Here is a 17,942-nt window from a genome sequence, read left to right as displayed (position 1 = left end):
ACTTGCTCTTCACTTCTGGTGGCCGATCTTATAATACTCTACTTGATAGTTGCTTCTATCTATATCGATTAAGACAGGTTTCCATTAAGATCCTAATAAGCCCTAATGTGGAAGCAATGCCTTGGAGTTGGAAGCTCCCTTATCCGAACATCGTTCGGAGGTCCTTCTTGTCCATAAGGCTGATCCAACAAACATCCATGCTCCACCTGGGCGCTTCATCGTAGGCAGCCCACAGTTCTTTCGCAAACTTCTCGGCGACTCCGATAGGACCGGGGTGCAAGCATTCTTTAAAGACACTCAGACGTCGCAAAATAAAGGCTCGCCCTTTACTCACATCAACGGCCATCTGTGAGACGGATAAAGGGTCGATATCCTCCTTGGAATGTTCGAGTGGGTCTTTTAGAAGTTCCAGGTAGTCAAGAATGCTCTCCATTGGTCTTGGCTTGGCCTGACTGCCGCCACTGATGGAGTTTGACTCTGTTCCAGGGGGTGAGGTAGGTGTGTATCGAAGCCCCGTGGCAGCGCAGACATACAAAAGCGGCTGGATAGCGCAGCTGCCGGACTCGGAGGGGGTTCGCTCAAGCACTTCTATGAGCCGAAGGGTGAGGGGTACGATGCGCTTGTGCCATAGCATTGTTGTTTCTACTTCACTGGGGTCTCGCGGCACCAGTTGAGAATGGGGTGCCAATAAGGCAGGAAACTGTATGTAGAGCTGGAGCAGGGAGGCAAGTTGATAAGCTTCAGCCACATATAAAAGATGATTACTCGGTGTGCGCTTGTCACCGGTATCGTTGAGTGATGGCCTTGGAGATAGCTGCAGTTGTAGCAACTCTACCTCCAGCTCCTTTGCCTGCTCTATCTCTGGTACCGTGAGAGGTGAGCCCGATGCCCCCCTGGATAATTCAGCGGCGCGACGTCGAGAAACCCGACAAAGGCGAATTGACCCCATGAACAGGGTCGAGCTTAGGAGTGAGACGCCTGTCCATGGATGAGGCTCCGCGTCGTAAGAAGACTGGCTGTAAGTACTCAAGGACCCAGATGTCTGGAAGGTATATGCGATTGCGCTGGTTTGGTGAATATCCGTCCCTGGTTCTGGGTCATATATGAAAGATATCAACATATCCCAGTAGACGAGACTTTTGTTGAAGAAATCCAACTTGTCAGCATCAGTAGCGAACTGTTGCTGTGAGCTCCACCGAAGCAGTGTCTTCGCTTCTTGCAAAAACGGCCAACCCACCCGACGAGTATCTAGCCAACAAATTGTGGTCCCAAGGCAGAGTAGCGAGAACATGATACCGGCGGGCATCGCATCGAGGGCGTTCTTCTCATTGAGCTCCTGTATCTCTGCTTGAACACTCAGGGTTGCCGTTTTGAGCAGGCTCATAGCAGAGTTCCTCATTTGTGGTAACCGTGCCGAAAGGAAGCTGGCTGACATGCTTTGGAGAGCAATGAAGACGGGGGGTGAGCTTTGCCAAAGATCCTCGGCCATCTTTCGATTCATGTTGGACTTGGAGTCGAAGCCGGACCATGCCGGACATACTTCGTCGAACCAACATTTCAGAAGCCGCATAGAGGAGTCTGAGTTGATCCCTGGTGGTTGAATCTGACCAGATAGACCAGGGTCTAGCCAAGAGGTCCGTTGGGACGACATGTGAAAGCAGAAATCCGGCAGCCAGTCTGAAGTGGAAAGGTCGAAGTTCGGGGTCTCAATAGTAATCGAATGAAGACTATCACCAAAGCCTCCACCAAAATTCGTCGAATCGAAGTCCATAAGATCTGTTAGGCTGATATCCTCTGACTGTGGCCAAAGAGCCATTTCACCGTCCGTCATTGGACCAACCTCCACAACTTCCTCACGGGTGTATTCATCAGCCGTCAGCGGATTCAAAGTAATGGTAGATGGGTTGTCGTTCAGAGGCTCTGGTGACTTCTTTTGCTGTTGTAATGTCTCACTCGCTGTTACCTCGTGTTTGTATGACCACCTCAACGTTCGCTGAGGGTAGCCGTCGCATAGCAAACCCTTCTTTGCGCAATTCGTGCACGTTGGCCTGCTTTCATCGCATTTGACCTCTCTGCGTCAGTACCTCATCAATCATTTCCGCTTCTCTAGACATACATGTCTCTGCTTGCATGACTGACAACCGCCTCGGGAGCGTTGCCCGTATGATCTCGTTAGCCTACGGCCACCGCGTCGGGGCATGGTAGCGCTTAGGTTATAAGTGTCGACTATGACTGCTCGTGCGGTTGACCGACTATCCACGTCAGGGAGGGGAACCGTGAATCAGCACCCTTAGTCACCAGGGAAGCGCGGGGTCGAAAGTTAGCGAGGCCGGACACTACTACGGTACCCGGCATACGGAGTAATATGCCGTGATTTGGGCCAATCGAATGGTTGCGTGCGCTTTGCATCACCATTCGTCATCCGGCTCTGTATGGAAAGTTTAATCAAGAGCGTGAGAGCTTCTGACACCACTTAAGGTCCATTTAAGCCATTCTTCATATTCTAGCTATTACTATGTCGAAGCCTAGGTGAATCAGAAAGAGAAGACCTGTGCCTTCAACTTCGGTAGCGCCGTGCGCATGGAGCTCCGAAAAAACTTGGCTTCTTGTATATTTTAATCTTCTACTTTTATTTTTACAACTACATAACTCTACTTCTGCTGAGTACGAAGACCGTGTTGTCTAAATATATGAAGACTTTTTCAATCCACTAGGTTTACATCTGGGACTATTACCAATCTATCTTTCTAGAAGTGCCGCAGTCCATAGCTTGGCAGACTAAAGTCAAGAATAAGCCAATGTAGTGTAAGGGTATCGAGGATGTCCCAACTTGGGGTATTTAAAAGGGCGTTACTTACTTCGATCAGCCTTTGAGAGTTTGGCGTCGCCATTCTGCTGCTTAAGCGCAGCGGGCTTGATCTCGAAGCCACGGACTGCCTCCTGACGCCAGTGCATTTCGACTGCATCAGCAATCTTTGCTTGGTTACCTATTACTAGTCAGCGTTGTTTATTACAAAAGCTCGACATTGCCCAATCTCACTGTTGCCAATGGCTTCATCTCTGGAAGTTATGAGCTGCTTATACTGATACTCAAAAGCTAGAAGCCTCTGCTGTATTCCCTTTTCAAGGAAATTCATAGCCGCCCCATCAAGATTAAAAGACCCCTTAGGGCTGTTGATGTAAACATCGCAGCGTAAATTGGTTTGGTCAACGGCGACGGGAGAGTACGTGAGTTGGTACCAGAAAGGTCGATCAAACATTGTGTGTACTGTAGTCAAAGGGAAGGATAGTAGCTCTCCAATAGAACTAGGTCCCTCTTCAGGAATGGAAGGGCTGAATTCGTGGAATTGGACGCAGTTGGATGCGATGTGGCGTATGGCTGGTTGACTGTCTTACATTAGCAGCTGCGGGTAATCTAGAACGGAGGGCCGAAGATGGTACACCTACGTATTACCTTCCAATTGAAGTTCCCACTGAATTCAATGCTCTCTAAGAGTTCTATATCTGGGCCGGTCTTCTCCAGCTTGTCCATCTCTAAGCCCGCTACAGGTGCAGTAGCAGGCAGGCCCTCGTCACGGCTGACGTTGATGTGAAGGAAGCCTCGGCTGTCCTGCTTCGTGTAGATTTCGAAGAGACTATTCAAGCTCTTATCAAAGCCGGTGAGATTGTCGAAATAAGGAGCTTTGATAAGCCTTCCCTCTGTGTTATAACTCCATCCATGATATCGACAGCCAAGAATGGTGGCGCTGCCAGACTGCTTCCTGGCGACCGGGAAGGCTCTGTGCCTACAGACATTGTGGAATGATCGCACTACCATGTCCTTTCCCAGGATCATGAGAATACGAAAACCAGCAATATCGTAGACAACATAGTCGCCGGGGGAGCGAAAACGTCCGCGGTGGCTCACACAAATCCACGTCTATCAATGAAATCAGACCATTGCGTGACAGATATCATCGGTTTTGAGTGTTCTTACTTGGCTGAAGATTGCCCGTCGCTCAAGTTGGAATCGAACAGGATCCGACCACCATCCCTCGGGCAGATTGAAGGCTCGGTCTTCCGGCACTATTACGCGAGCATCGCATCGTTGCAGATAACGCCAGAAATGAAGAACCATTGAAACAATAAGCACACTCGTAGTGCCTAAAATTACTAATGAATTCATTGAGAAGAGCATCTAGAACAACAGAATGTGATGCATGAAGTGAACAACTGCGAATGTTTCTTACAGAAGAGCAAGAATATTTAGCCCTTCAGCAAAATACAGCGTTTCCGCAAGATCCATTTCGACGGCTGGCATTTTCGTGTGCGATTTCTCTATTAGGCAATGGAGATTACTCTATCGGGCTGTTTGCGCCCATGAATCGCTGGCTTTGGAGCGTCATGTGAAGCACAAGAATAAATTACCTGTTAAAGAGACTCAATGGTACAGTACGCGTGATATCACCCAGCTGGAAATATGTGGATGAGGCAAGCTGCGTGTAAAATTTCCTGATCTGGTATAGCATAGCGTAGGGTAGGCTTCCGGCTATGAACATCGATTTGGATAAAGCTCAGATATGGGCATTCCTATGAACAGGTATTTTCATGCCCCTCTTGTTGCTCAAAACAAGAGGTTTTCTATTCAACTTACATCAAATAAGAATCAAATAAACCGAAATATTATTGAAATCGCCCCCCTCCCATAATTCATGATGACTGACTGGGACGTTACTCTCCCTGCATCCTGGTATACCAGCACTGGCATCTACAGCTTAGAGAGACGGGCGATTTTTCTCAACGCAAGTTCAAGAGGGACTCCAGTCTCTCTGGTTGCGCTCATACTGATTCGCTATCCAGTCCTGGGTTCTTCTGGGAGCCGTAACCAAGTTTCCTGAAACCAATGTCAACTACGAGCACGAGCTGGCTCAGACCGACTTCATCGTCCGTCGCGAGACTGAAGATTGGAGAAGTATCACCGTCTCCAAGCAGAGCGATGTAAGTACTTAAGTACTCGCACATCCAACTCTCAAGAAATCTTTCTAATCATACAGGGTACCGTTATGCGATCGCACCTAACTCCAAATGGACTTCTTTTCTTGACCTTATCCGACGAGACCTGCTCATTTGAGGAGTTCTTCCCCGGCTTTGAGGAATCGACTGCACACGCCGACTTCACTGGGCTTCCACTAAGACGTCCTCTTAAGTACATCGCTGATAATAATTGGAAGGCTACGGTTGATGCGTATCAAGAGTGCCTCCATTGTGCCTATGCCCATCCGGAGTTTGCAAAAACGTTCAAACCCGCGGGCTACAAAGTCATTAATAAGCACAACTACTCGCAGCATATTGCTACTGCCACTGGTGCTGACGATGGTTTATTCTTCTTCCTTTTCCCGAATTGCTCCTTGAGCTTGTACGCCGGGGGTTTGACCTGCTGGCGCATTAATCCATCTAAGAAACCCGAACAAGCCCGCATGGAGTTTGACTACTATCATAAAGCCCCTGCTGGGAGCGATGAGTTCGAAAAGTGGTATGACTTCACGCGTAATGTTGCTGTTGAAGATATTGAGCTTTGTGAGAAGACTCAAGCAAACCTTAATGTTGGTATTTACTCGGAGGGTTTGCTGAATCCACAAAAGGAGAATGGCGTTATCTGTAAGTGTATCCTACTGTTGGATTGATCCTTCTTAATGCTAATATTTATAATCTGAAAGATTTCCATAGTCGTATACTTGAGTTGTGCTCAGCTCAGATGGAGAAAGATGAGGCCATGCAGTCCCCAGGAAGGTCATTTGGGGAACGCCAACTGCCCTTATACAAGGATCTGACTAGCTACTAAGAGTGATTTTGGCGGGATACCAAGGCGGTAGAAGATTTCAATACTACATCTATTACATTCGCCGCCACATAACGAGTGTGATCCCGTCTCTGCGTAGCCTTACTCTGGGTAGCAAGATTTCGCGGAGGAACAGAGATCGGAAACGCCAGCCAATTAAGGGCACGGGCTGCTTTTCGGATAGAGCCTCGCTTGCGGAATGCCCGATCGCTTGACATCGGGCTCTCTATGTCGGGGACGACCTGAAAACTAAAGCCCGGTGGCGTGGAGGCTCAATTGCAATCTAAGTAGGAGTTGGTCAATATCCTTTGCTTCAATCACGAGGGCACATAAAAGTAGAAGATCGATGTTTAATGTCAAAGACTAGTATGTGCAAGTCAAGCTATTATCTATTACTATAGTTGTCCTATCTAAAACAATTGAGACGCCGCGATGTTTTATCTTTGACTCTGCGTCCCATTCTCCAAGTTGTTCTCGTATCGAAACGTAATATCCGTCTTAACCCCAATCCTCCCACTCGGCATAACCAACACCTCTTCACTGCTATTATCCTCCAGCCCATTCTTGATATTCGTCTCGAACGTACTCTTTGGTGCACCAGTACCAGGATTGCTACCACCCTGAAGCTCAAGTGGCATTTGTTTGAAGCCGGAGAGCTTGCGACTGCTGGACATGCCAGAGCTGCCGAGGAGACGGGGCGCGTATTTCTTGGCGATGGCTTTGTAGGAGGGGATCGAGGCGGCGAGGATGCCGATGTTGGTCTCGATTACGGACCAGTACATTGCGTCGGATATGACCCAGGTTTGGTCGGAGGAGCTGAGCATCTTGGGGATGTATGTTATTCGGATGATGGACGAGACACAGGCACTGTCGACGTTAGCAGGTGGATGATTGATAGGGATAATGGAGACTTACAAGAGTCCGAGACCCAGGATGATGGCCAAGCTGATCTTCTGTCGTCGGGGAACACGAAGTCTTGCCACCAGTGGAATCGGCAATGTGTACGTAAGAATATCCGTAAAGATATTGACAGCTGCATTCGCCAAGTAGAAAGCATTGATGTCAACGCACTTCTTATCATCTGGCAAGATCGTAATATCGTACGCGGCCGGGACTGGAGAACACTGAAAGATGCAAGCCAGGACATTTGCACCAGCCTGACATCCAACGACCCCCATCATCACAAACGCCGTCTTGCGTAACATTTTATCGCCGAGTCGGGTGTAAAGCGCAAGTACTGAGATCTTAATGAAGCCGAGGCAGGCATTGTAGAAGATGGAGGACAGCCAGACGATTTGGAGGTAGGCGATGAAGTTGTCGGTCCCGCGCTTTATCACGTCTTCGTAGTGACTACCGAGGCCATGTTGGACGGCTGAGGAGGTCAGTGACGGCCAGTTAGCAAGCAATAGTATACTTACAAGCAATTGTGCAGCCGATAAAGCACCATGATAAGATCTTGAATCTGTCAGTATCTGCACATGCAGTCGTATAAAGATCAGACTTACGGCTCCAACGCAAATCAAGTCTGCAACAGTTAGCAAAGCCTAATAAGTGGATCGAAAAACTCACAGTCATCAGCCCCAAGCGACTTGACAATAAACGTCCTCGCCCACAATCTCAACACCACAGCACAAAAGCTAATGACAGCAAAACAAATAGCAACCGAATTAACAGTCGAGCCCTGTGATTCAGTCATGGTTGCAAAGACAAACGAAAAATATTGTACGAGTCCGAAAACCTAAGCTGATGCAGAATCTCCAGCGGGTTAAATGGAAGAATCCATCGTGTCTCAACTGAGACAAGCGGATGGCCTTTCATTACAGCTGATTGATTAACTCCTTGGTGTTATGCCAATCGTTGACCATTCTGTAACGAAAGCACAGACGGGAAATTCTCGCCTCGCCAAGCGACCGAAGATCTTACTGACTCCATCGCTAGCCCTGACGGCGCCAGGCGAAAGAGGAGAAGTCTTTCAGGGGAAATTCGTATATCAGATTTTATCATTCGTCTTGGAAGTTCTGAACCAACATAGAGTAGCATTTGCCCCCCATTCTAAGTGGAGATGCGTGTAATGATTGACGCTTGGGTAAAAGTGATTGGATGCTAGGATACTCGGATAAATGGTCCGTGAATTCGACTGTGCGAGGATCATGACGCTTGGTGGACCTCGGCTTCTCATTTCCGAAGCGTTTTTCCCACCCACTTGGTGTTGTTTTCTCCTTTAGACTTTCTGCTATTGAGGTTTGTGAGGCTAGAGACAACGGCCCGGTGGAAGCTAAGTGTTAGTCTACCGGTTCTCTTCAGCGTGTCTCACGCTAATTATTGCCTCACCCTACTGACTTCCTTCTTTCGTATTTCATACCGTGGCATTTGGTAGAATCCACTTGGTCAATAACCTGTTTCCTCGCGAGAATCTGTCATCTTTTCTCAACTGTGGAGCCAAGCAAACAAGGCACTTCAACCAACATGTTCTCCACAATGAGACAAATATCATATCATCCGAGTACCACCTGCCTGCCTGCATGAACTTCTTGTCAGGGAAAAAAGAAGCAGAAGGATCATGAAACATCTCCTTTACCCAAAGTCTCGGGAACACCGTCGTGGTATTACCGTTGTATTACCCAATCCGTTCACATGCGAATCTTGAGTAACCGCTGAAGTGGAGAGGATTTAATATCTCAGCCGCGTATGGCGATCTTGGTAGCAGATCTTGGCGAATGTGGGTAGAGGACCAGGATCAGAAATTTTACCACGACTCGGGAACGCTTATCCTGCCGAATGTTAGGCCCTGCTTTAACAAGGATCGTCGACCGTTCTCAGGTAAGTCGTCGTTTGATAGGCAAGCGCGCACACACAATTCTTGGATCTTCAGCGGGTTGCTCATCCGAGATGTGAGCCGTTACATTAAAGAATCCACTTTACTACATGTTGCATAGCATAGAAAAGAAATCACGGGCCATTGAACATCCTTGGTTAATGATCGTCAAGTTGCGCAACTCGGTTATACAGGCTATGTAACAGCCCGGAAACCACCCGCTCGTGTCGATCCCTCGTACATTATCGGGTTTGGTCCCCTTTCATTGCTTATTTTCGCGTTCCCAACAATTGGTTCATTTTGTTTCCTGCAGACACAATGGCTGTGCTTAGTTTTGTGAACGTCACCCTGTTGGGGGTTGGGTATATTGCTTTTTGCGCTCTGTGGCAGATTGTTCGGTATCGCTTTTTTCACCCGCTGAAGAAGTTTCCCGGGAATTTCTGGGGGACTGTTACGAGGCTTTGGATCACGTATCATAATGTCAAGGCTGATGAATGCGCGACATTTCAAGACCTTCACAAGAAGCATGGTAAGATCGCTTTTTTGGGGAAAGATGACGTTATTCACGCTTTACAGGACCTGTTATTAGGATTACACCTACTATGCTGCTCGTCAGCGACGCAACTCAACTACCAAAGATTTACAACCGTCACGCCAACAAGTCAAAGCACTACATCACCGGAAGTTTTGGCAAAGATGAATCACTCTTCAACATGCAAGATTCCGTCATGCACGCCAAGTACAGAAAAATTGCAGCTCCTCTTTACAGTTTAACCAACATCAAGAAGATGGAGCCGTTGATTGACTCCAACATTGAGAATTGGATGGCCCGTCTGCAGCGAGAATTCGCTTCTACCAACAAACCCTTCGACTTTGCGCCTTGGGCTGTTTTCATGGCTTATGACATCATTTCAGAAGTTGGCTTTGGTGCTCCGTTCGGCTTTGTCAAGGAGGGTAAGGATGTTGAGGGTCTTATCCAGGGCTTTCACGATGGTCTCACTCCCTTTGGCATCATGGCGAGACTGCATCCTTTCACCAACTGGGTTAAGAGCACTTTCTTGGGCAAGTACATGGTCGCTAGTCCTGAGCAGGACTCTGGAATTGGAACATTGATGCGGTTTCGCGATCGCCTGATTGATCAGCGTTTCAAGGATATTGAGAATGGTGCGACAGACGGCCGTGTTGACTTGCTTCAAACGTAAGCTGCCATGTTTCATATTTCACACTAAATGCTGACACAGATCTACAGCTTCATTGAGGCCAAGGATGAGGACGGTAATCCCCTGGATATTAACTACATCAAGGCTGAGATTCTTCTCGTCCTTCTCGCTGGCGCTGATACAACTGGAACAGCCTTCCAGGCCATGATGATCCACATCCTCACCAACCCATCAGTCTACAAGAAGCTAATGACTGAGCTCGACGACGCTACTGTTGCTGGGAAACTTTCCGAGATGCCGCAGTACGACGAAGTCGTCGAGAACTGCCCCTACTATATCGCCTGCGTCAAAGAAAGCATGCGTCTCAACCCCTCGGCACCAAACATCTTCCCCCGCATCGCTCCGCCAGGCGGCCTCGAGATCTGCGGCCAATTCGTGCCCGAGGGTACCGAAGTAACATGTAACCCATGGCTCGTGCACCGTGACCCTAATATCTACGGTGATGACGCCGAGGTCTTCAAGCCTGAGCGTTGGCTAGATGAGGATAAGGCCAAGGTTTACAACAAGTATAGCATGGGCTTTGGTTATGGTGCTAGAGTCTGTCTAGGCCAGGATGTTGCGCGCATGGAGCTTTACAAGGGACCGTTGCAGTTCTTGAGGAGCTTCAAGGTGGAGTGGGTTGATGAGAAGAACAGGGGAACGTATGTTGTTAAGGGCGGCGTGAGTTACTTTGAGAACATGAACATCACGATCCAGAGACGAGAAGTCACCGCATAGAATACGCAGCTACAACTAATGCGATCCCACTAAGCTATCTCCCATCAAATGCCACGAAAATGCGCGATTCATTCCGTCCTACTCCACCTTTCTGACCGAAGGTGTTTTCATGGTCCGTAACCCGGCAATCACGTTCCTTTGCTTGAACGAAATGAACACGGAGTCTGCAGAATCTTGCTTAATATCCTAGTGTTGCTATTAGAAAGTTTTGCACATTGTATGTTAATTCTGAAGAGGGAATAGAACAACCCTGTATGACTCTGGGCTCTTGTAGTTGGAATAGAATGCCCCGGTTAGTCACCGTTACTCTCGCACATTCAGCTCACAGCATTCACATGACACAAAAGTGACTGATAGTTTAGTACAAGAACAATCCTGGAATGAGCGAGTAACTCATGTGAATGGGATACATCAATGCCTTGGCAAAGACAATGCCAAATCATTAATATACAGCAAGTAAGGGCATTAGTTACACTGACACTTGGGAGAGAATACTGAGGGCACGAAAACAAGATTTAATATTTCTTGATTTGGAGGAATTGTCCTATAATGAAATATCCCATCCTCGATTAGCCTTTAAGCTTTCTGTGCGTCTTCCTGTCCTTTCATTTCCTCTTTCAGCGCTTTTTCTATGTCTTTCAGTGAGCCCTGCCGAACACCAGAGTCTTCCATTGCCTGAAGTTCGGGTAGCAGATCCTTTTGCTCCCACGACGTGATGGCATAGTACTTCAAGTCCACTTCCCAGCAATGGTACTCGCGGGATATTCCATCCCCATCGAAAATGGTACTCAATGCCTTCGCAAGTTTGAAATCGTCCTTGACGTATGGCGAAGGAATAACACACTCAAAATAGTCCAGATGCACTGTTCCTTTGAATGTTCCCCTGGGCACATGAGGCATCTTGTAGTTTTTCTTTTGGTTTTGTGAATGATTGAGAGAGGTTTAAGTGTGTATGTTGATGGCGTGATATGTATGTGATGGTGGTTTGTGTTCTTGACTTATCATTGGGCATTCGAGGGAGGAATATGGAATACTTATGGGGTGGAAAAGAACAGGAGAAGATTCAGCTACCATTCGCAACTGCAATCGCTGAATAGTGCGGTTGAAGCAACTACGACAAGAATTATCACCCCTGAATAGGCGATTTCACTGATGGGTGACGCGGTGTCAATATGTGTCTACTCTGAGTCACTTCTATCGCCAGCCCGGATCACTACGCAAATGCTATGATTGTCTCTGAGACTCTGCAGAAGCTTCCTGGTGATTAAATCAGAGCCCTCAAAACACACGACTTACTGGCCTGTTGATGGAAATTTTGGTCTTGTTGGCGGTCGTGGGAACCATATCATAGTTTCCTGTTCGGCTGACACTTACCGCTGGAGGACGGGACTTTCCTCAACTCTTGGGGCCAGGCTTAGGAACACCCGATCATTGGATCATTTTTCTGCTTGCCAATAGTAGTCTACTTGGTAGTGACAACAACAGTTGGGTGTGATACAGTTGCGGAAGTGGAGTAAATGGATGCAAGACCAATTATCACCCGTCGTGGAGAGCTTTATGTAGAAATTCTATAGTGAAACAAAGTATGATATTCTGATTATTGGCGTCAGCGGCTTGACGTTCCAGTTTGTGTCTAAATACTATATCCAGAGCAAAATGCAACACCAGGAGTCCAAGACTATGCCATAAATAGGTGGCAACCCTGTTCGTTCTAGAAGAGGGACCACGATTCAATGAACTAATAAAATTATAATCTTAATGAATGTAGAGCAAAAGAGGAATATGTACTGTGGCTTTCTAATATTTATCAAAAGTTTTTAAAACCATAATACTGCATGTGTCAGATCGTTTCTCAGAATACAAAAACCAATCCTTGAACGCGAAAACCGCTCAAGACTTCTCATTTACACCTATCAATCTCACTATCAATATCACATGACACAAAACTCAAACCTTGAGGATTACCAGAACCCATATCACCACTTCCTAATGGCAGACGTAAATGAGCTCCTTCCCGAATGGAAGCATAACATCCCAACTAAGAAGGTCAAGGATTAGGATGCCCTCCGTGTAGCCCTGAAGGAATTTTATGGTGGGGGCTCACGTATCGGTGAGAATAATTGGGTAGCCAGAGGTCGCCACGGATACAGTGGTCTGGAAGGAAGAGCGCAAGAACCTGCTGGAGGAGCTCCAGAAGAAGGATATCGTGGAGAGGTCATAGGGGCGAGTCCCATGATTTGGAATGAGTTGTTAAAGGATGTGGGAGTATTCGGTCGCAACGGGACGTAAGTAACGATACTTCTAACATTCAAAGGTTACCGAATCATGTCATGGTAGAATAGTAAACGTTTTTCTTGGCGTGGCTTGGTACTACAGCCGTAGGTTCTGGGTCTCGGTCGACACTCCTTTGCCATGTTATTCCTATCACAGTTGATCCAGGACTACACGAGCCTGCGACCTAAAGAGAAGTATATTTGATGGTAGCAATGAGATAGCTCAGAGATACATCAACTTCGAAAGGAAACCGAGTCTTGGCGGTATTCGTATGGCTGAGTGGATGATTCAGAGGCGTATGAAGCTTGAGCTCTCTGAGTCAAGATTCCTGGTACGTGTATAATCACAAAGGATACTAATTCACAAGGCTTCATCAATCGAGTTACATACCAGCCCAGTCACCAAATCAGGGACAAACAAGCTCAATGTGACTGCTTAGACAGAGGTACTCAGGGACATCTAACAAGTATAATACAACCTTCCTGGCCATACTCACTCAGCGAGTCAGCACTCACCATTCGCACTTGAACAAAAACAAAACCCAGAGTCACCAAAGCAAAGTGGATACACTTACAATCCGCAAGAAATCACCATGGAACCAATTAATACAGATCACAAGAGGCTCGTTCCGCGCCGCCTTATCACAAACACGGCGGACTTTTACTTGGGCCTAACAGAGATATATGGCTATTTAGCCAATGGCGGGTGGTCGTGGTCTATGGGCAGTACGACAGACGATCAAATCGTGTACGCGCCCAGAGCAGAACCGGAAGACCTTGTGGCGGAGCTTCAGAAAGGCGGGTTTATTGAAAAGGGGACGGTTGAGGAGACGGCTACGACCACGGCTCCCTAGCCTGAGGGGGAACATGGAACACCGGGGGAACAGTTGTTCTAAGCGAAGACTTACACGGCCCTCATGCGTTTTTGCCTGAGCTTTGCTGCAAAACCCCAAGATGCTTCGCTCTTATTCTCTCATTATGCTGGCTTCACTCAATAACATACCCACCATTTGACGCCTATCTTATGAGACCAAGATCCCAGAAGGGCCGGGACTGTAAAATTATGTTAGTCTTGATGTATCGAAATGAAAGGAAAGATTTTGATGCTAAATGATGACGTACAAGAGAAGCAAACATGCCAATGATTTGAGATCCCTTTCCGTGAACTGTACTCCAGCCTTTATCTGTTCCGTAAGGGTAGTCAGGCGTTTGAATATTTCGGTCTAGGTTAGTTTGAACCTAAAAGCATCAGCCATGGCGGTCTTGCAAGAGTCCATTGTGTGAATGCCTTTAACCCAACTAAATATGTCCCCTTTGTCTGTAACTCAATGTTAGACAGTCGCTCACCAGACGGGCCGTCAATAGGGAAAGATACAGTGCTGTCGTGAGAGTCGGAGATGTAAAGCGGAACTTGATTCCCGCCACATGGCAGATGTCAAAGACCCATATGACAATCTCCGACAGATGCGACAGATATCGGTCATCTGATTGGTCAAAAAAGTCGGTGGTTACTGGAAGATTGTATTTGGGTGGGGGCTTATCACCTGTGCTTCCGCTGAATAGTAATCCGTCTCTAGGCACTTCAGGATACCATGGACAGTTGTTCAGCCAGTCCTCCTGGTTGGGTATTTTGTCACGACTAAGGGAGACAAGCTTGAGAGCCTTACAAATGTTCGTACATGTCAGCTAACTCAGTATGTGGCATAGTAGAAACTTACATCGAATTCAGCTTTTACTACAGAAACTCCTTGGGCTCCTTTTAATCGCCATCGTGGAAGTCCAGGTGACTCGCCCGCCCAGGAGGTGAGTGTTCCATCACTCTGAACTGCAGCAATACCTTTGATCCCGGACAGCTCCATGGCGAGTTCCCATCCCCGGATCGGCTCATCAAGAAGTGGAATGTGTAACATCGTATCCTCATGTTGGTACCTTGCAGCATGAGATTGATTATGGCTATGAACCAGGCTGAAGCCAGAGATGAATTTTTAAGCCGCTGTATCAATAAAAGATACTGACATCTTTCGAAGCTTGACAGGCTCTGTGAAGTATAGGGCACGAGCCCTCAGAACTCGGGAGCCGTAGAAAAAGCTTTTCCCCGGATTGGAAATGGCGCGTGAAGCTTTATGCCAAGAGACTCCAGATTGAAATTTTTTATGACTTGAATCATCAAGTATACTTTCGAACCAGGTGTCTAAAGGGGAACCTTGGCAAGAAACGCCGTCAAGTTGAGTAAGGGTAGCTCGAAGACGCTTAGCAGGACCCCAAACTCGCTGGCGGTTGGCCATACTTGGGATCCCACGTGACCAGATGTTGAGAGAAAAATATAGAGCTCTCCATGATTCAGGAGGCCGGTCATGAACTTCAGGCAAATGTTCAAATTCGTAGCCAGTTTGGAACCGCGATGCCCAGAACCTTTCGGTGATATCATTGACCGTATATTCACCGACTAATATGTGTTATGTTGCCGAGATCGAGATCCTTGAGACGCAGATCATCATGAACCATTCCCAAGAGTACTAGGGATCCAGAGTTGGACCGTCATCTTGTGGTCAGAAGGATAAACGTTCGTCGAATTCGCTCTTCTCAGAGTTCAGAGTAGTTACCAAACGCCAAGGTAAGTCAGCATAGTAGGTTCGAAGGGAGGTCTCATGTTACTGTCATGTCTTCATCCTATTCCAGATTGGCTGCAGATCCCTAGGGAAGACCGAATGATCCAATATGGTAAGATATATTTGTGCGCAATTACACTGCCTATGTTATCCATTGAGGAAAACGATGCGACTTACCATATTAGCTTTCCCCAGTTTAGTCCTTTCCAATGTCTTGGCTCCCCCTCTGCTTTTAACCTCATCCCTGGAAAAGTAAGCTTAATATCAAGCTGCGGTCTGGGGTGATGATCCCCCGCTTCATACGGAAATCCGCTGCGATGATGCAAGGGAGCCAATAGGCAATGAGTATGTAACACTTCACTTCACGATCACAGCTCTCGAAGGAAATAGGGCGGGAAATGCTGAAAGAATTAACGGCAGCCCATTATTTAGGCTGACAGAACTGGATCATGTGGTTCACAAGTTTCATTGCATAATTGGTTCACTCTGGGATGCAGGCACGTGGCAAAAACAAGCATTCAAAAGAAGACTGGATGAATTGTATTAACAGAACACCAAAACAACCTTGAAGGTTGCTGGGAACTATTTGAATAAGTTCTGAAGTACTAGAGCCGCTGTAGATCATAAAGCGGTTCTGCAAGAGTGCAATTCCAAGAATTTGTTACTCGGAATATATGCTGTCCACTTCCTTGGAGTTAAATTTGTTGTATGGCCATTTATCCACAGAGAAGAGGATGTGTGACTGTAGTTTCGTTTGAGATCAACTCCAAATGTAGTCTTGAGCAGACCATAGGAGAGTGCGACAATGCAGACTGAAATAATAAACAGTGAGGCGCTGCCTTTTGAAGGCCCAGTAAAGAGATGTGGGTTGAAAGAATAAAGTGAGGTATTGATAGTCATTGAGTTATCCTCCAAACTTATCAGAGTCAGTATAAATACTGGCCGCATACAGGAAGATAAGCGTAAGTAACCAATGGCACAGGTACAACATAAGCCGGCGGCGGACTCTGCGCATAGTAGGCAGCTGATAGTCCCTGCTGATACCCCGCAAGATGAGCAGCAATATAAGGGTTGTGCTGCAGTGAAGAGCCGCCAACACTCGAACTTGAGGTTGACTGACTGGTCGGCTCGCTCGAGGGGAGGGGCTTTGGTACAGCACCCTTTTGATACCCCTTTGGCCGGTAATTAGCCAGACAAGCCGACCTCTCTGTCCTTCCAGGGTGGTAGACCACATCAAACTCCCCAGACCCAGCAGAGTTGGTGATTATACGAACTGGGCCCGGTGACCCAGACACGTAACCCTTGTTCAAGCAGAAGGGGTACTCTTGCCAGGGACCCGACGACTGAAGAGCAAGCTCTTCTTTGTTATGAAATCGTCGCGGGTAAATAGACTGGCTCGATACAGGGCTAGCTGGAATCTGCTTTGCCTGTTTCCTGACTTGGCTTGCTGGGATCTGTCGGTACCACTTGTCCAAGGTCAGGTCAGATAGTGAATAGTAGGAGCAGTCTGAATCGGTCTCCCAGTTGTCTTGTGTAGGTGAAGGGGATGGCAATCCTCCTTGATTATTAAGCTGATCCAATTGACGCAGCGCTTCGGAAGTAAGAGCAGACATTTTTAAATGGTATATGTCGCTTAAAGAAAGGTGAAGATGAAGATCGGATGGAAGTCCAAGATAAAGAGAGTGGTAGGTGTATAAGCTAAGCTTAGGACAAGGGTCAAAGTCTTTGCTCGCTGTTGCTGTGTCGAAATGCCAGGCAAAGTTTACCAAGTAGTGATAGTGAAGAGATGAAGAGAAGTATGTGCGCTACGTTGATATGTGGGCCAAAGTCTGGTGACTTGCCGAAAGTAGAAAGTGAGTTGTCAACAAAGAATGAGCTGATAAAGAAGAAGATAGCGTTGACGTAACCGTAAGCTGAGAATAGAAGACTTGTGACTTGAGCAGCAGGCAACTGAAGAGTATGAAGAAGGGAAGTTCAGAAGTCAGGATGAAGGGGACAGGAGGGGAGTTTATACCCAGCATCCATTAGAGTTTCAGGACACAAGATGGCCCCGAGCCCTATGCCCTATTGATTCGAGAAGATCGTGGAGGAGAAAGGAATCATCCATGCGTATCTTGCTCAGTCTAACTTCGTGAATGAAGTGAGGCTGACCGTGTATTGTGTTTGAGTTAGGGTTGGTTACTGACCGTGAATGAACTCTATCTTACAAGCCCGAACGAAAGTGCACATGTCAAAAGTCAAAATTTCCATAGTTAAGTATGCTGGGTTTTTTGATAGGTTGGGCACAGTGTGCTCGCGGTTCCCGGGGGCAAAGGCCGAGCTGTGAAGGTCGCGATTCGACAGTCTCGGAATGGCAAAGAACCACCTTAGACCATGTGTTTGGGCCAGTCGTGTAATTTGAACCAGTATCATGGTAAAGCGCACGGTGCAAGCCTCATATTAATAGCTTGAGTCACAAGATAATAAGGAGAGACGGGAAAAAGTGGTAGT

General features: G+C 47.2%; 8 protein-coding genes across 8 annotated transcripts; 2 read left to right on the top strand and 6 right to left on the bottom strand.

The window, feature by feature from the left end:
• Window positions 1-139: 139 nt before the first annotated feature.
• Window positions 140-2,200, bottom strand: FOIG_09959 (uncharacterized protein; the record flags this gene model as incomplete). Its single annotated transcript, XM_031210246.1, has 2 exons — window positions 140-1,956; window positions 2,182-2,200. The coding sequence occupies 2 exons, from the start codon at window positions 2,198-2,200 to the stop codon at window positions 140-142; spliced, it is 1,836 nt and encodes a 611-aa protein (XP_031059724.1).
• Window positions 2,201-2,850: 650 nt separating this feature from the next.
• Window positions 2,851-4,117, bottom strand: FOIG_09958 (uncharacterized protein; the record flags this gene model as incomplete). Its single annotated transcript, XM_031210245.1, has 4 exons — window positions 2,851-2,987; window positions 3,041-3,379; window positions 3,442-3,919; window positions 3,977-4,117. 4 exons carry the CDS (start codon window positions 4,115-4,117, stop codon window positions 2,851-2,853), a joined length of 1,095 nt encoding a protein of 364 aa, XP_031059723.1.
• A 577-nt stretch (window positions 4,118-4,694) lies between these two features.
• On the top strand, window positions 4,695-5,868 carry FOIG_09957 (uncharacterized protein; the record flags this gene model as incomplete). The annotated part of the gene is made up of 4 exons (XM_031210244.1): window positions 4,695-4,781; window positions 4,840-4,977; window positions 5,034-5,637; window positions 5,697-5,868. 4 exons carry the CDS (start codon window positions 4,695-4,697, stop codon window positions 5,819-5,821), a joined length of 954 nt encoding a protein of 317 aa, XP_031059722.1. The 3' UTR covers window positions 5,822-5,868.
• A 293-nt stretch (window positions 5,869-6,161) lies between these two features.
• FOIG_09956 (uncharacterized protein) lies at window positions 6,162-7,758 on the bottom strand. The gene is made up of 5 exons (XM_031210243.1): window positions 7,388-7,758; window positions 7,324-7,343; window positions 7,237-7,273; window positions 6,734-7,190; window positions 6,162-6,685 (listed from the first exon to the last, which is right to left on the bottom strand). Exons 1-5 carry the CDS (start codon window positions 7,512-7,514, stop codon window positions 6,256-6,258), a joined length of 1,071 nt encoding a protein of 356 aa, XP_031059721.1. The 5' UTR covers window positions 7,515-7,758; the 3' UTR covers window positions 6,162-6,255.
• Window positions 7,759-8,951: 1,193 nt separating this feature from the next.
• FOIG_09955 (cytochrome P450 oxidoreductase) lies at window positions 8,952-10,570 on the top strand (the record flags this gene model as incomplete). Its single annotated transcript, XM_031210242.1, has 3 exons — window positions 8,952-9,162; window positions 9,210-9,831; window positions 9,883-10,570. 3 exons carry the CDS (start codon window positions 8,952-8,954, stop codon window positions 10,568-10,570), a joined length of 1,521 nt encoding a protein of 506 aa, XP_031059720.1.
• Window positions 10,571-11,146: 576 nt separating this feature from the next.
• Window positions 11,147-11,470, bottom strand: FOIG_09954 (uncharacterized protein; the record flags this gene model as incomplete). Its single annotated transcript, XM_031210241.1, has 1 exon — window positions 11,147-11,470. One exon carries the CDS (start codon window positions 11,468-11,470, stop codon window positions 11,147-11,149), a length of 324 nt encoding a protein of 107 aa, XP_031059719.1.
• A 2,390-nt stretch (window positions 11,471-13,860) lies between these two features.
• FOIG_09953 (uncharacterized protein) lies at window positions 13,861-14,702 on the bottom strand (the record flags this gene model as incomplete). The annotated part of the gene is made up of 4 exons (XM_031210240.1): window positions 13,861-13,896; window positions 13,966-14,082; window positions 14,191-14,505; window positions 14,562-14,702. 4 exons carry the CDS (start codon window positions 14,700-14,702, stop codon window positions 13,861-13,863), a joined length of 609 nt encoding a protein of 202 aa, XP_031059718.1.
• A 1,676-nt stretch (window positions 14,703-16,378) lies between these two features.
• Window positions 16,379-17,065, bottom strand: FOIG_09952 (uncharacterized protein; the record flags this gene model as incomplete). The annotated part of the gene is made up of 1 exon (XM_031210239.1): window positions 16,379-17,065. The coding sequence occupies one exon, from the start codon at window positions 17,063-17,065 to the stop codon at window positions 16,379-16,381; it is 687 nt and encodes a 228-aa protein (XP_031059717.1).
• Window positions 17,066-17,942: the final 877 nt, after the last annotated feature.

This window comes from Fusarium odoratissimum (genome assembly GCF_000260195.1).
Source record: "Fusarium odoratissimum NRRL 54006 unplaced genomic scaffold supercont1.17, whole genome shotgun sequence".
Lineage (NCBI taxonomy): Eukaryota > Fungi > Ascomycota > Sordariomycetes > Hypocreales > Nectriaceae > Fusarium > Fusarium odoratissimum.
Note: the sequence above shows the minus strand (reverse complement) of the source record. Positions and strands in the feature narration are given on the sequence as shown.